Genomic DNA, 15094 nt, shown 5'->3' with positions numbered 1-15094 from the left:
CAACCTATAGTAGCACCCCATCAGGTTCCCTCCTGCCCAGAGGCTGCACACCCTCTGTGGCTGCCCTGGCCACCCACCACAAGCCACCTTTGGCTCCTCTTCTGAGGGGAGCAAGGGACAAGGTCCTGCCTCCTCACGCTGACTCCCACCACTGGGTGGGACCTCCTGAGCGAAATCCGGCCTCAGGCCCATGCCTCTGGCCAGCGCTACATCCACACAGGGCTTTGTAAAGGAATGGCTAGTATCACATGCAAATTATCTATAGGCATGCAAGCTAGCCAATGAAATAACTGGCATCAAAGGTCACCCAGGGAGCCGCACAATCTTTGGGGGGCTACATGAACCCAATAAAGGGGTGCAGCCACATGTGCACATGCCAAGGGACTCCAAGGGATATTAGCATATCTTTGCCCCTCCCCCCCATGTTCTCCAGGCTGGGCCTCAGAATTGCATTGCGCTGATGTCCAACCCCTCAGGGAACTTGGGCTCAGATCCTCAAAGGTATTTAGGCACTTAACTCCCACAACCGAGGCACCTAAATACCTTTGAGGATCTGGGCCTCTGCATTTCCCATCCGACTTCCCATTTTATTCACTCCCATTGGTGTGGAAAAGACCCCACAAACATATGGTTGCCAGAGTATGCTCCCTATAAACTAAAATAGCATGAAAGCCTCCCATAATTAGCGCTCGTTAATTTAATAACCTCTCCTTAAGGATAATGGCAACAAACGTGCGTTGTTTTTTAATGGCCCAGTGTTTAACAGACATTTAGCTGGTTTGTTTCATTGTTAAATATTCACACTGAAAGAAATGACTGTGAGCTGGTGTTGCGGGACCCTGGGATCTGCTGAAAAGAGTCTGCAAGGTTTCATTCCAGGAGGAAGGATAATTGAAACCCTGTCAGAAAAACCCTTACCCTGCCCTACAAATGGGGGTGAAACTCTGCTTTCTCAGAGGCCATCCCCTCTTTTAACAACCAAGCAGATGGTTCAAACAGAAATTTCTAAATGCTCCCCTTTGCCCCATGCAAGAGGCTTTGAGTGCTAGACAAAATACATTAATTGGAGGGCATAATTGGATGAGGGGGAAAGGGGCCCAGACCACCCCTTGGCCCCTGACCACAGATGGAAAATTGAGCAGCATTGCTTCCATGCACTGGCTTGCCTTCTCCCACACTTTTGAAATCCTTCCAGTGCCCTTGGGTACCAGCCCCACGCCCCCAGGAAGAAGTGAAGCAGGGGGTGTCTGGAACCCACAGGCCCCAGGAGGGTGGAGAACTAGATTCAGGCTTTTGGTGCTGCCTGGGGAAGCAAGGATGCAGAAGGAGGAGGGAGGTTTCGGGCTCCCAGAACTGCCTGACCCCTGGTGGGGATGGTGCTCTTTAGCCTGACTGCCTCATTGGGTATGATCTTGGGGCTGGGTGTGGTGGGGGGAGACTGCAGGGCTGGGTTTAGGGGCAGAGCTCAGTATGGGGCAGAAGAAGAAGAGTGGGTGTAGACTGGGGTGCATGGAGGACAGCGTGGGGTTGGGTGTGAGGCAGAAGGAGAGGAGGGGGTGTAGATCTGGGTGCACAGAGGAAAGCATGTAGCTGAGTGCAGAGGCAGTGTGGAGAGCTCAGACCTGATATGGGGGAGCCGCGGGGGAGAGCTCAGGGCTGAGTACATAAGGACAACTTGGGGCTGCATGCAGGACAGGGGAGGGAGATCTCTGGGCCCCCTCCTTAGAAAACACCAGTTGCATCCCTGAATCCACGGTGCACTCATTCTGCACAGCTGCAGGGCAATGGGGAATATTTATTATGAGCAGAATCAGAATCCTGGACCAAAACACTCCTGAACTTGGAGGGTAAAACCCAGGTCTTAGTTTGCTCATAGATTTCCATGACCATTATGATCATCTCACATAACCTGCCAATACAAACCAAGGAACATCCCTGGGTAATTTCTGCATCAAACCCATAACTTGTGTGACTGAAATAGGTTCAGAGTGATCAAGCTGAGCCCATTATAAAGAAATCTCTAAACTGTGATCTTGGATCTCAGATGCAGCTCCAGGCTTTCGGCACATGCCCACTCTAAACATCAGAATGTGACCAAAAGAACCACCAGACAAAATGCTAAGGTGAAATCCCAGTTCCACTGACATCAATGGCATCAGGATTTCATCCTTAAAAAACCAGAAGTGCATCGTTAGCTCATGCTGAGGCTCCAAATTCTCCTTTCCAATTATGCTGAGATAAAGTTCCTGACAAGAAATGTCATTGTGAACTAATTGTTTAATACTGGTGTGACTGTGCTTGATAATTACATTTTTGGAAGGTATTAGTGGAATCCCTTTCCTAAAGGTTGTAGGCTGAGAGAGCAGTTATGTGATTTGCAGCTAATTGTTCAATTAGGTGTGTTGATTATACACGGGAAGTCTGCAATGTAACAAATTAGATGAGTAGTGATGATGGTTGAAACCACTTCCCCTCTCATCCACTGCAACAGCAGCCTCAGCTTCTCATTTAATTTATTCAGAGCGTCATAGACGTTAAGGCCAGAAGGGACCACTGTGATCATTCAGTCTGATCTCCTGCATAACCCTGGTCTAAACCCTCACCCAGTCATTTCTGCATCAAGCCCATAACTTCTGTTTGAGCTATGGTATGCATTTTAGAAAGACAGCCCCTCTTGATTTGAAGACTTCAAGTGATGGAGTATCCACCACACTCTTAGGTAGATTGTTCCATGGTTAAATACGCTCACGGTTAAAAACGTACACCTTATTTCTAGTCTGAATTTGTCTAGCTTCAGCTTCCAGCCACTGGATCTTGTTATGTCTTTTCCTGCTAAATTAAAGAACCATCTACTTCCAGAAATCTCTCCTTCTATAGGTACCGTCAGACCACAATCAAGTCATCTCTTAAGCTTCTCTTGGATAAACTAAATAGATTGAGCTTCTTAAATCTCTCACTATGTATTGTCAACCCCAAGTGCTCAAAAATCACAAGTGAGATCCCCTGACTTCATGAATTGTTTGTTTTTTAAAAGTCCCAAGATTTTTAAGCCAAATACATTGAGGTTCTTATTTGTCTTCCGGCTTCTGAGCCTTTAGGACCACTCATGTCACTGTTTTGAGCTTTTCTCTGCAACCAGGAGGCTATAAACTTACTTTAAAAAAAAAAAAAAGCTGAGATGCTTGCACAATCACATCACTCCAGGAGCTGCCGCTTCAAATAAAACATGTAATATTGGTTTCAGAGTAGTAGCCATGTTAGTCTGCATCCGTAAAAAGAAAAGGAGTACTTGTGGCACCTTAGAGACTAACACATTTATTTGAGCATAAGCTTTCGTGAGCTTATGCTCAAATAAATTTGTTAGTCTCTAAGGTGTCACAAGTACTCCTTTTCTTTTTATGTAATATTGGGAGACTCGAGATTACGCTATGAGAGTTGGCAACCCAACAATGTACCCTGCAACAGCTTGTGAATAGAGTTCCTTTGGAGAAGTATCTTCCATTTACTTAGTACCCAGAAAAAATGACAACAGTAATAATGCGTAGAGCTTTCTAAACTTTAGGCCAGATCCCCAGCTGGGGTGAATCATTGAACTTGAGGATCTGGCACATTATTCTTAACAGAACCCCTACAAAGAGGACCGGGATTATTAACCCAATTGCACAGATGCAGAAAAGGAAGCACAAGATAAGGCTCAGTTTGTTGAATTAAACCACCGGCCTGCAGTGGCCCATGGGGAGCTGCAGGGGGGATTGTGCTTTGGGAAGAACAGTCCCTTCCCACAAGCCCTGGTGTGTCGGAGCAGTATGCACTTCACACTGTCCCTTTGGAGGAGGCAACCTGGCACTCCCAGCTCTGCTTTACACTAATATTAAAATGCAAACCAGAGTGATATCACAGAGAAACATCAAGGGGCTGGTGGCTTTTTTCTCCCCAGAGCTTCCATTCCTTGCAGGTGAGAAAAACAAACAAACACCTAAGCCAGCCGGAGACTAAATAAGAGACATTTCCTTTCATTAAGGAGAATATAAATATTTCACTAAGGGATTTAGGTGCACAAATCCCACTAAAAGTCAATGGAAAATCTGCCCCACAATTGCTTGGTTGCCTGTCCTTTCTCCTCGGTCATTTTCTTGCACTATAAATACCACTGAGTGCTGTTTTAATGTTGCCACATAAAATCATGTTCATGTTTTTACCTTGTAAAGTCTGTTTACATTTAAAAAGGGAGGGTCTCAAACAGTATCCCAGCTCATTAAATTGGGCGGGGGGGGGGGGGCGGGGATTCTGAAAAAGAAATGTTTACAGTTATTGTTTAATTCTGGGCTGGGCCTAGATACACATTAAACTTTCAAGGGCTCTGATTTTCAGCCCCTGAGCCACAAGAAACAAACATGCTTGTCAATGTATGGTTTTTATTTTTCTGAGTGTTATTTTTCCCTCTGTTTTATTTTACCAGCTGTGGTGCCAAAAAAAAAAAAACCCTAAGCAAACGGCTGTGACTGGCTTCACAAGTACAGCTTTATATGAGCAACTACAGATGTAGTTTTGATCTCTGAGTAATGTGTTTGTACCCCAAAAATAAATAAAATACCAACCCAAACTCCAAAGCAATGATGAAATCCAGAATGTTTATTGTGATCTTCGTTTTTAATACTGAAAAACATCCCAGCATAGGCGCCGACCTCGTGGGTGCTCCGGGGCTGGAGCACCCATGGGAAAAAAAATAGTGGGAGCTCAGCACCCACTGGCAGCCCCGCGGATCAGCTCCTCCCATCCCTCCCAGTGCCTCCCACCTGCCGCGGATCAGCTGTTTAGCAGCATCTAGGAGGCGCTGGGGGGGAAGGAGAAGCGAGGGCAGGGTGTGCTTGGGGGAGGGGGCAGAACAGGCAAAGCAGGGGTGGGGGTGGGGTTTGGGGGAAGGGATGGAGTGGGGGCGGGGCCTGGGATGGAGCAGGGGGTGGAGCATCCCCCAGCAACTCATAAAGATGGCACCTATGCATCCCAGTTGCAACTGGCATCCTGCCCCAGATTAGGGCCTCATCCAAAGTCAACGGGAGATATTGCACTGATATCAATGGGCTTTGGATCAGGCCTTTAATAATTTTGCCAGTCATTGGCTATATAGAAATTTAGACTTCCCTTTCTTGACCTACTTCCCTTTCTAAACAAGGTCATTTCTTCCAAGGAAAGGATTTGCAAAGTCTCTTGAGATTTACTGAGCTGTGCACAGTTTGATTTGGTGTGAACGGCGGGTGATCGTAGTGTCATGGTTGCTATCTTGGCCAACAACACACAGGGGATTGAAGCAGAGACATCCAGACCTGAAACCCGAGCTGTACAGTTGAGCTAAAGAGCCAACCCCCTGAGGCGGAGGCTATAACAGACTCCTATCCTCTGTGGTTTGGGTACCAGGAGAACAGGTAGTACATGCTCAACACCAACACCAATATTCCACACTGCTCCTAAAATGTCTGACTCCAACTGCTCTGTAATGATCAATTTCACCTGCAGGGGGAAAGGTCTCAGCTTGATTCACAAACACATGAAAGGAACAGTGAAAACTTGAGGCCAGATTCTGCTCCCCCTATAGCAAAAATACCCTGGACTTCAGAAGACGCAGGCCCTGGATTCCAAGTCAGGGCGCACTCCACAGGGCTTTGTCATCTTTGGGTGAAATTCACGCCTGTGCCGGTGGCCAGCACAAGTGCCATGCACCATTTAAGACCTATTAGTTCACAAAACAAGGCTTCAGAGTTCCTGTTTATAAATGGAACCTTAATTAACTGGGGCACATGAGCAAATTTCACCCAGAAAGTGAATTTTGACCCTGAAATCACAAGTATGCACTGTGCAAACCTGATTCCAAGATGCACCCTCATCCACTCAGGGAACAGAAACAATGCCAGCTGACCTCTGTGTCCAATCCAAAGGACATCAGTTTCAAATTTCAAATGCTTGCAATGATCGGCTTGCAAATCATCAGCAGACCCGGCATTATTCAGAGAAATCAGTGGGCAAATAATTTCTAATGACCTGGTCAACTGGAGGAAATTGAGGTCTGTTCATGGACAGAAAAAGAGGTGACCCGGGCCAGATAACCACACGCGCCACAAATATCTTCCTTGGGCACTAAAATAAATTCTGCAAATTCCTGAGAGATTCAGGGCATTTGAAAGAGGATGCTATGCCAAGTGAAGAGGGGGTAAGAATATTTAAATACTGGCTTGTTTGGCTGCACCATGAGGTGAGCAATACTTGGGGCCCTACCTAGGGGCAGTGCAGGGGGTATTACAGACAAAGTGGTCTCACGGGAGCCCCTCTGCACCAAGGAAATGGTATCTGCATCAGCCCTGCTTAGTGCAGAAGGTTATGAAGTGAGCCAGGGAAGGCTCCCCCTCCTCCCCACACTGCCTCAGGGCTGTAGTCACAGCCTTCTAGTGGCTTCACAATTCCCTGCCATGGAGAGTTTGGGGAAGATGGGCATTCCCAGCTCAACTCCTCCTAACTAAACACGAACACAAATAAAAATTGTAGAACTAACATAACATTTCCCATCATCCTTCAGTCTGCCCCTTCGGAGCAGGAAGTGTCTCTAGTACTCTGTTTTTACAGCCCTATCACAATGGGTTCCCTATCTTGGTTGGTGGGTAGGCACTACTGTAGTAAACATCATTCATTCATTATTCCCCCTGATTCTGCTATCAAGATACCCAGGGCTTAGTGCTGTGTACTGAACAGCAGGATTAGGGTTTATGTGAGTATTTGGATTTAGGCAACTTCAGTATTTGCAATTGTTAATGGACTCCCCCTTCATGCTTTATGTTCAGGTGCCATTTATAAAAGCTTTATAAAGGGGTAATAAATGATTAATAGATGTTTTAAGAAACGGTTAATCAATTATTACACAGGCCAATAAACCATAACTCAGGCTGGGAAGAAAAGGTTGTCCTGCCCTGTGCGAATTTTGGAAATTTTGAAAAATTTTCCCCATCTTCAACTGGGCCGAAAAGTCACAGTCTGGAAAAGTCACCTCGACTCAACGCAACGGAAACTTTCTGTTTCAACAGCGTCAAAATGGGAGATTTTGACACAGTCTTGAAACTTTATTTTAAACCAAACATTTTTCAAGTCGGATGCTTCACTGAACCCAAGGCTGCTTCGCAAATTAGCATTTTTCGGTGAAAAATATTTTGTTGAAAAATCCCCGACCTGCTCTTATGAGAACCATCTGTAACACTGTCTACTGATGTGCTTATACCCGTCCATAAATACATACTAGACCATCTAATACTTATTCATTAACCCTTTCTAAACTCTTTATGAATGAAATCTTAATCCCATGGCAAGCAGAGAGAAATGCTGCGGATACTGGGGAACTGTAACTATTTATCTTAGGTAAAATGTTTTTTTAAAGCCACCATAAAGTTTGTCCAAATCCCTCATCTGGATAATTTTGTTTTAAATCAGCATCTAGATACATCGGTGAAATTCTGGCCCCATTGAGTTAAATGGCAAACCTCCCATTGACTTCAACAGACCAAGATTTCACCATGGGGCCCAATCCTGCTGTCACTGAAGTCAATGAGAGCTTTCCCATTGATTTGTATGGAAGAAGGTCTAGGCCAATAATCAACTATTTTACATTCATAAACTCTTATTTAAGTACCCCTGGGTGAGATTTTGGATGTAATATTTAGTGGCTTACCTTAGGAAATTGAGCCAACAGAACTAACTTATAAATCACCTACAATAATAACTAACCATTACAGAATCATAGATTAGTTTAGAATAATTAGATGTTTCCAACATTAACTGCTCTCTCCATGTTAATTTTGTGCTAATAATGCCAGTACCATACATATCAAGACAGAGGGCCTGTTTGTGTGCATCTCTATGTGGATCTCAGCCGGAATATATCTTCTAAGCAATTGTCACTAAATCTGGCACATGAAGAAATCAAACTATAAGCGGAATGAGAGGAGGATTAGTAGGTTTGGAAAATAGTTATTAAAAACATACAAGTGTGGGAAATCTCAATACAGCTAAAAGAAACTGAAAGAGTATAGAGATCTTTGGGGGGTTTTCCCCCTCTTCCCTATGCTGTCACACTAATTAAAGAGATCTGGTTATCTTGTATGAAAACAATCTACTGTAACTCATACTGTCTCATTCTGTTGTATTCCCTTGACTTCTGTATTTTTCACCTCCTTAAAGGTCTAATCTTGTTCCTACACGATTCAATGGCAAAACTCCCACTGACTTCAATGGTGCAGAACTGAGCCCTTAATACTTAGGTAACAACTAATTTAATTTATAATTATACTGTCAAAGGGTTTTTTTATTTCTAGTAAAAAGCTAGTAATAAAATGAAACCATCTAATAATTAGATCAAGTGGGTATATTCACAAGAAATTGGCTTTTCATTTGTATACATCTCTGAGTATCTATCTATCTATCTATCTATCTATCTATCCATCTATCTCTGGGTTGGAACCATTTTCCCAAGTAGTTCTTACTCATGCAAAGAGTCCCAGTCAGCCAGATCCCCTCCACTTGATGGAAATCAGCATTGCTCTGTGCATTTCAACAGAGCTATTGCAATGTGCCCCAGTTGCAAATCTGGCTCAGTGACTACACTGTGACTGCTTATTTCAATAAGGAAGATCCATATAAGTAAAGGCGGCAGGATTGGGCCCCTTTTCTAGCTAAACGTTCAGAAGCCAGGAAAACAGACATATATAAGGCACAACCTAAAAAGCCAAGCCCACGGCAACTTAGGCAGGTGTTTATATTGTGACATTTCATCATATTTTCCCATCACTACCATAATAGCAAGGAAGTATGTTCTGAAGGCTCATTTTCATTTTTTTTTAAAACAGAAGACACCTTATATTGCTTTTAATCCCACAAAGTACTAAAACTTGCAGCTATATTTTTACCAGTTGATTAACAAAACACACACATACCAAGTCCTGAGACCAAAAAAACACAACCGGTTTTCATTTTTTTAGCTGCAACTCTTCCTTCCATTTCAGCTTCAGAGAGTTCTTTCCTTGTTTCCTGAGTGTTTGAAAACAATGCCAAGCTTCCACTCTCACAAATTCTGCATCAAACTTTACTTGTCGCTGCAGTAATTAAACTCATGTCCTTAAAGGGAAGTTACAGAAGCCACTTTAGCGAAATACGAGATTTGCCCTAGAATACACTCGCCCTATTAACATGGCGAGAGAAGAACTTTGCCAGTATACTCAGTTTTCTAATAAATCAAATACATTTCCAATGTTCCTGAATGAATATCATGGGGCTTGTCAATATATGTATTATTCTCATGCATAAAAGTCTGAACTTTGACTCCTGGGAAGTGCCCTGTTAAACAAGCCCACTAGCCCACAAACTTGGGTGGCCACTGATGCCTCTCTAGCATACTGGACATTCTGGTACTTCCGGGAAGGGCGTGGGCCCACCCTCGCCTATGTGACCCCACCCTGCCACCCAGAGGAGGAGATTTTGAAGAGCCATTGGCGTGACCTCACATGCATGGTCACACCTCCTGGGGCAGAGTGGTGCGTTCTTTGGTGTTGCCCATCCGGGATTCAGCACAGGGGACAAACCCATAGGAAAAAAGAGGACTGTCCGGCTTAACGTGGGACAAACGGCCGGCCTCCCACCAGCATACCCCTGCAAACACACAAACTAAACAACTCACAGAACCTGGGGAAATGAGTCCCAGCATTAAACACTGAAAAGCCTACAAAACTGCGACTGATGTAGGTGGCAGAGGGATCTGGCCCCATTTTCCTGATTTGCCAAAGGCTTAATCCAAAACCCCTTTAAAGCAGTAGGTTTCTTTCCATTGGCTTTAAATGGGCTTTGAAGCAAGCCATCCTGGGGGTCCAGCTCTGCCATGTAGGTAGCGCCCATAGTAAGAAGCAGCATGCAGGCCTGGAGGAGCTATGCAGGAAATCACAAGGCCTCCCTAGCAACCACAGGGAGCCCAATGCAGGGAATGGGAGAGAGTGAGAAATGTCACCTCTGCTGACCTGCCCTCAATGTCAATGCTTTTAAGAGCATAATTTCCAGAGTAGATACAAAACTTCTTAACTATTCTCTGTAGATACATCATACAATGATTATGGTACCAGTGAGCTACTGGCTCTCGGTAGAGACCTTACTTGCCACCCTTTGGTGAATTATTATGCATATACCTGATCCGGGGATCCCTGTAAACCCCCATGCATCCCCTCTGTCCAATTGGCATCAAGAGGTCCCTGGGGCGGTGCAGTCTGGAGGGGAGGGTGGGCCTGTGTGGGTGCTGTGTCTCTGGGAAAGTAGCAGTTCCTGGGCCACTCTTGTGTCCATCCCTTATGCTGGGGGAGAAAGCTCCTTGCTCTCCAAACATCCCCACAGCCCTGCATTTAACACTGCAGAAGGATTTGAATGGGAAATAGAACAAGAGGGACTCCCCTTCCACCCCTCATCCACCCCAGTATATACTAAAGGCCATGTCCTGTGGTTCTCACCCAAGTCAAACTCCTGCTGAAATCAAGAGAAGTCTTGCCTGGGTGAAGACTTTAGGAGCAAGGCCCCACTCTCTGTCTTAACAAGAAGGTGCCCACTCTCCCCACGGTTTCCTGCCCTGCAGGGTTAGTCCCAAGACTGGAGATATGGATTCGATTCCCTGTGGGAGCTTGGCTAAATCACCTAGAATGAAATCCTGCCCCCACTGAAGTGAATGGGAGTTTTGCCATTGAGCCCAAGGGGGCCAGAATTTCGCCATTAATCTCTGGGTGCCTCAGTTCCCCCAGCTGTGCAATGGGGATAACAGCACTGCCCTGCCTCGCAGGGGTGTTGTGAGAGTGAACATAGGGAAGACTGGGCGGTGCTCAGACACTGCAGTGATGGGGGGCCGGTAAGCTCCTGAGATAAATACTTTTTGTGCTTTTGAGATCAAGTGAAAGAAACCAGGAATCCCCATGCCCTGTAACCACCCTCTGTAGGGCCACAAAGGCCTTTCAGGCAATTACAGTCCCATTTGCAAAAGCCACTGACGCCCTTTTAGGAACCCGTCCCGAATCCCGCTGACTTTCCAGGGGCTCCCGAGGGCACCGGGCCCTTCTGAACCTGGCACTTCGGCCCTTGCAGCACGTGCAGTTGTGTCCCCCCCCCCCCCCACGGTCTCTAGCCTTAGCAGGGCGGTGGGCTCCCCTCAACAGGAAACAGACCCAATCTCACCCTCTGGGGGTCCGGCTGCGCCCCCAGATTGTCCCAAACACAGAGCCGCAGCCCAGACACGGGGGGCGCTTCTGGGTGAGAAGCGAAGGAAGGGAAAAAGCCCCGTGCAGCCCAGGCCACCCTGGCCAGCTGCTGGGCATCCCCCTTCGCCCATCTCGGGCGGGGGGCAGAGCTGGGTCCGCAGCCGCGGGCATGCGGGCGGGCGCGTTTGGCCGCGGGGGCTCGGGCTCCAGTGGCGGGCACAGCAAAGCAACGCGATGCACCCGATTGCCACGCACCGGCCCTGGCTGCCCCGGCCCCGCAGCTCGGTTCTCAGCTCGCTTCTCCCGGCGGATCAGGCCCGGACCTGCGGCCCCCGGCACAGGGCCTTTCTCCGGGCCGAGATCGCGCGCTGGGAGGACCGGGGGCTGGGGCTGGGGCTGGGGCTGGGGCTGGCCGGCCCCTCTGTCCGCCCGGCCTGCCGCCCGCGGTCGCGCTCAACTTACTTCTCATAGTCGAGCTTGCAGTAGAGCTTCTTGTCGCGGTAGAAGCAGGTGGTCTCCAGAGGCTCCTGGCACGAGGCGCACTGCACGCACTGTTCGTGCCACAAGCTGTCATTGAGCCGCAGCAGAAACCGGTCCGAGATCACCCGCTGGCAGCCCTCGCACACCGACCTGGGGCTCACGGCTCTGCCTGCGACCAAAGAAACACAGGGAGCGCTGGCACCATGCGCAGCAAAGTGGCCCCTTCCCCAGGCCCCCCTTCCCCGGCGACCCCAGGCTGCGGGTCTCCAATGAGCCGCAAGCCACTGCCAGAGGCTCCTTGGGCTTGCGGTGCCGCTCCTTGGAAGAGCTGGGGGCGGGGGGGGGGGCGAGCAAATCAAAACGATCGTTCCAGTTGCGGGGGATTTTTCCTGGGCAGAGAACTGCTCTAGTAATGATCCAGGGCGAGAATTGCCAGGCCGCCCTGACACAAACCCGTGGGATTTGCATACACGCGCCTTAGAAATATACACCACGCGGGGACACACGCGAGACAATACACTGCCCGCTGTATCCCCTCCGCAACTGAGCGGGTGCGAGTCAGGCTCCAGTCTCAAGAATATGTTGTCCCCTAAACGAATTTGTAGGAAAAGAACAAAAATATTTGACCTCCCAAAGATGGCAAAGGATTATCGGCAGGATAATGGAGATAAACATCTCGATGGCAAGCGGTTAGTTTTTCAAAGAATTAACCTTCCTTAGTTAAGTTCGTATTTATGCACACGAAAGCGCCCCCCCCCCCAGTTTAGGAGCTATTCCCCCCCCCCAGTTTAGGAGCTATTCCCCCACCAGGTTAGGAACTATCCCCCGCCCCCATGACATTTTTTTAAAAAGTGGCATTAAAGGAGTGAAATGTTTGGGGTCGAAGTAATCATAAAGGAACCCGTTTGACTCAGGAGATAAGGAGAGAATTCATAAATCAACAAAAACCAGGAGCAGATGTCATCAAAGGGGAAATGTAGAGCCTCCCCCGAACAGAGAAGTGAAATGAAGACGAAAAAAGAAAACACTTCAGCTCGTTAAAAGAAGAAATTTCACCCGTTTGAATGTTAAGATGTTTATCAACAAATGAACTGTGGTACTTGAACACGAATTTAGTTTCGAGTCACCTATTCTGGAGTTGGGTATTTCTTACAAGGACTAAACGTTCTTCGAAATATGCGTATTTTCCCCTTAAACTCATTATCTATCTAATCAATATAGATAGATAGATAGATAGATAGATAGATAGATAGATAGATTCCACAAATATGTAGTGTATATATCTTATCTATGTACAGTATGTATGAGTATATATGTATGTTTATATATATATATATATACACACATTATATATAGTTATAGATCGATAGTAGAAACAAAAATTAGTACAGCTAATCTAGAGAAAGGCGCTATAGAATAACAGGACTGGTATCTGAGCTGGTAGATTTGTACACATTCCATCGGTATAAATTCCACAGTGCTCTCTGCACCAATCTGTGATTTCCAACACTGTAATTATTATGTTTATTAGTGTTGCTAATCAAAGCAATAGAGCGAGATCTAAGAGGTTCATTTTTTTTAATCCATTCATTTTATAACCCTAAAATCGTAAACTAGGTGGATATTTTTCATTTCTTTTAAGCGTGGGGGAGACAATTAAAAAACAAAAAACGACTCCGTGAAAAATCACCCGTTTTCCTGAATCCCCGCCCAATATTTTGGAAGGCAATTTTCAAATAGTTTTTATTTTGATTTTGTCAAGGCCTAGTTAACAAAAACAAAAGACAATCCCGGGAGAAGGAAAAAGCAGAATCCCCCGCCTGTTCCACGCCACAGCGGCTGCGGATTTCAATCCCTGGTTCTTCTACACTTGATTTTATTTCAGGTTTCAGAGTAACAGCCGTGTTAGTCCGTATTCGCAAAAAGAAAAGGAGGACTTGTGGCACCTCAGAGACTAACCAATTTATTTGAGCATAAGTGAAGTGAGCTGTAGCTCAGGAAAGCTTATGCTCAAATAAATTGGTTAGTCTCTAAGGTGCCACAAGTCCTCCTTTTGATTTTATTTGTAACTTTCTCACCGGTGGGAAATTAGTTCTAATGGTTGGCGCGCGGGGGGGGGGGGGACGGATAATGTGTGCACCTAACTGGGCTGTTTATTCTTGGTCACTGGAACCTGGGCGCGTGCTAACCGGAGTGAAATCGTGCAAACTTTTGCTGAGGTTCTAGCTAAATCCGATTTCTTGCCTTCTCGCTCCGAGAAAGCAAGCCTGGAAGAGGCACGTTCACACATGCATTCGGTAGCGGAGTGTAGGAAAGGCAGGGGAGAAAAGGCCCGATTTTTCCTCAGCTTGAGGCTAGATCGTGATTTCAGGGGGAAGCTGGATCCGCGGGGCTGGAGGGGCGTCAGATTTCACCAGGGGCTTGAAATCAACCATTGCCCCAGAGAGCGCACGAAAGAGAGCCGAAGCCCTGGTCTCTTACCGGGGCAGCAAGGGGAGAGGAGCTGCGCAGCGCCTCACTTAACAGCCTTTTCTTTTCTCTGTCCAACGGGTGGGATGCGGGGTCTCCCCCCGGCCCCCTCAACCTGGCCCTGGGGCGAGATCAGCACGGGAAGTTTCTTGCAACTTACCCAGCAAGGAGGAGAACGGGGCCGAGGTCTCCAGCGCGTTCTGCAAATTCTCTTCCATTTTCAACCCGTCTAACATGGTGAGGGACCGGGAGGGGAGTCAGCCCGGCTGCAAAACAGCAATGGACACGCGGCGCTTAGACGCACCCCAGAGCCGGGCTGGGGCCGAAATGGACAAGGCGGTGGGGGGGGAGGGGCTGGGGCGGGGGTCGCTACACGATCAGATTTTGTCCTGGGCCGGTTGGCTCTTTGCAAGAACTCCCCTGGCCTCCACCTCCGGGGATCCAGGGCTGCAACTTCCCAGCTGGTCCCCTCGCAGCGGACCCCGCTTCAGCTCCATCCCCTCTTTGCAGGCGAGGCGAGGATCCATCTCTACCGCCGCTCCGAGCCGGGCCCAGGGCAATTAGAAAGCCGCTGGGAAGCCCCGCAAAGCCCCCTCGCTTTGCGCCCAGTCCCACCCCACCGCGGAGCTCGCTTACCTGGCCGGCGAGGGGACAGTTGCAAAGTAGCCGCAAAGGGGGAAGCCCTGGTTCCTGCGGGCAGACGCGCCTGGGGAGCCCTGGGGGAAAGACCGATTCCTCCCCTGGGCCGGCAGCCGCCGCTGCAGCCCCCCGGCTGCTCTTCGGCGGCGCTTTGCCCTCCTCCTAGCTCCCAGAGCCCTCCTGCCCCGAGACCGACTCGGGCCGCTCTCCCTGTGCAAAGCGATCCCGGCCGGGCCAGCCGGGTTTGC

General features: G+C 47.8%; 1 protein-coding gene across 2 annotated transcripts in view; it reads right to left on the bottom strand.

Annotated features, from left to right (window-relative positions):
* Positions 1-14443, bottom strand: part of LMX1A (LIM homeobox transcription factor 1 alpha) — a 141222-nt gene extending 126779 nt beyond the window's left edge. Inside the window, exons 1-2 of one of the 2 annotated variants that reach the window (XM_077824729.1) lie at positions 14364-14443; positions 11721-11903 (exon numbers count right to left, since the gene is read on the bottom strand). In XM_077824729.1, the coding sequence (XP_077680855.1) occupies positions 11721-11903; positions 14364-14443 (263 nt within the window). Of the gene's footprint in view, positions 1-11720; positions 11908-14363 lie in introns of both variants that reach the window. The other variant, XM_077824728.1, reaches the window with a different exon arrangement.
* Between the last annotated feature and the right edge of the window lie 651 nt (positions 14444-15094).

Source organism: Eretmochelys imbricata, chromosome 8, assembly GCF_965152235.1.
Source record: "Eretmochelys imbricata isolate rEreImb1 chromosome 8, rEreImb1.hap1, whole genome shotgun sequence".
In the NCBI taxonomy this organism is placed as follows: Eukaryota; Metazoa; Chordata; order Testudines; family Cheloniidae; genus Eretmochelys; species Eretmochelys imbricata.
Note: the sequence above shows the minus strand (reverse complement) of the source record. Positions and strands in the feature narration are given on the sequence as shown.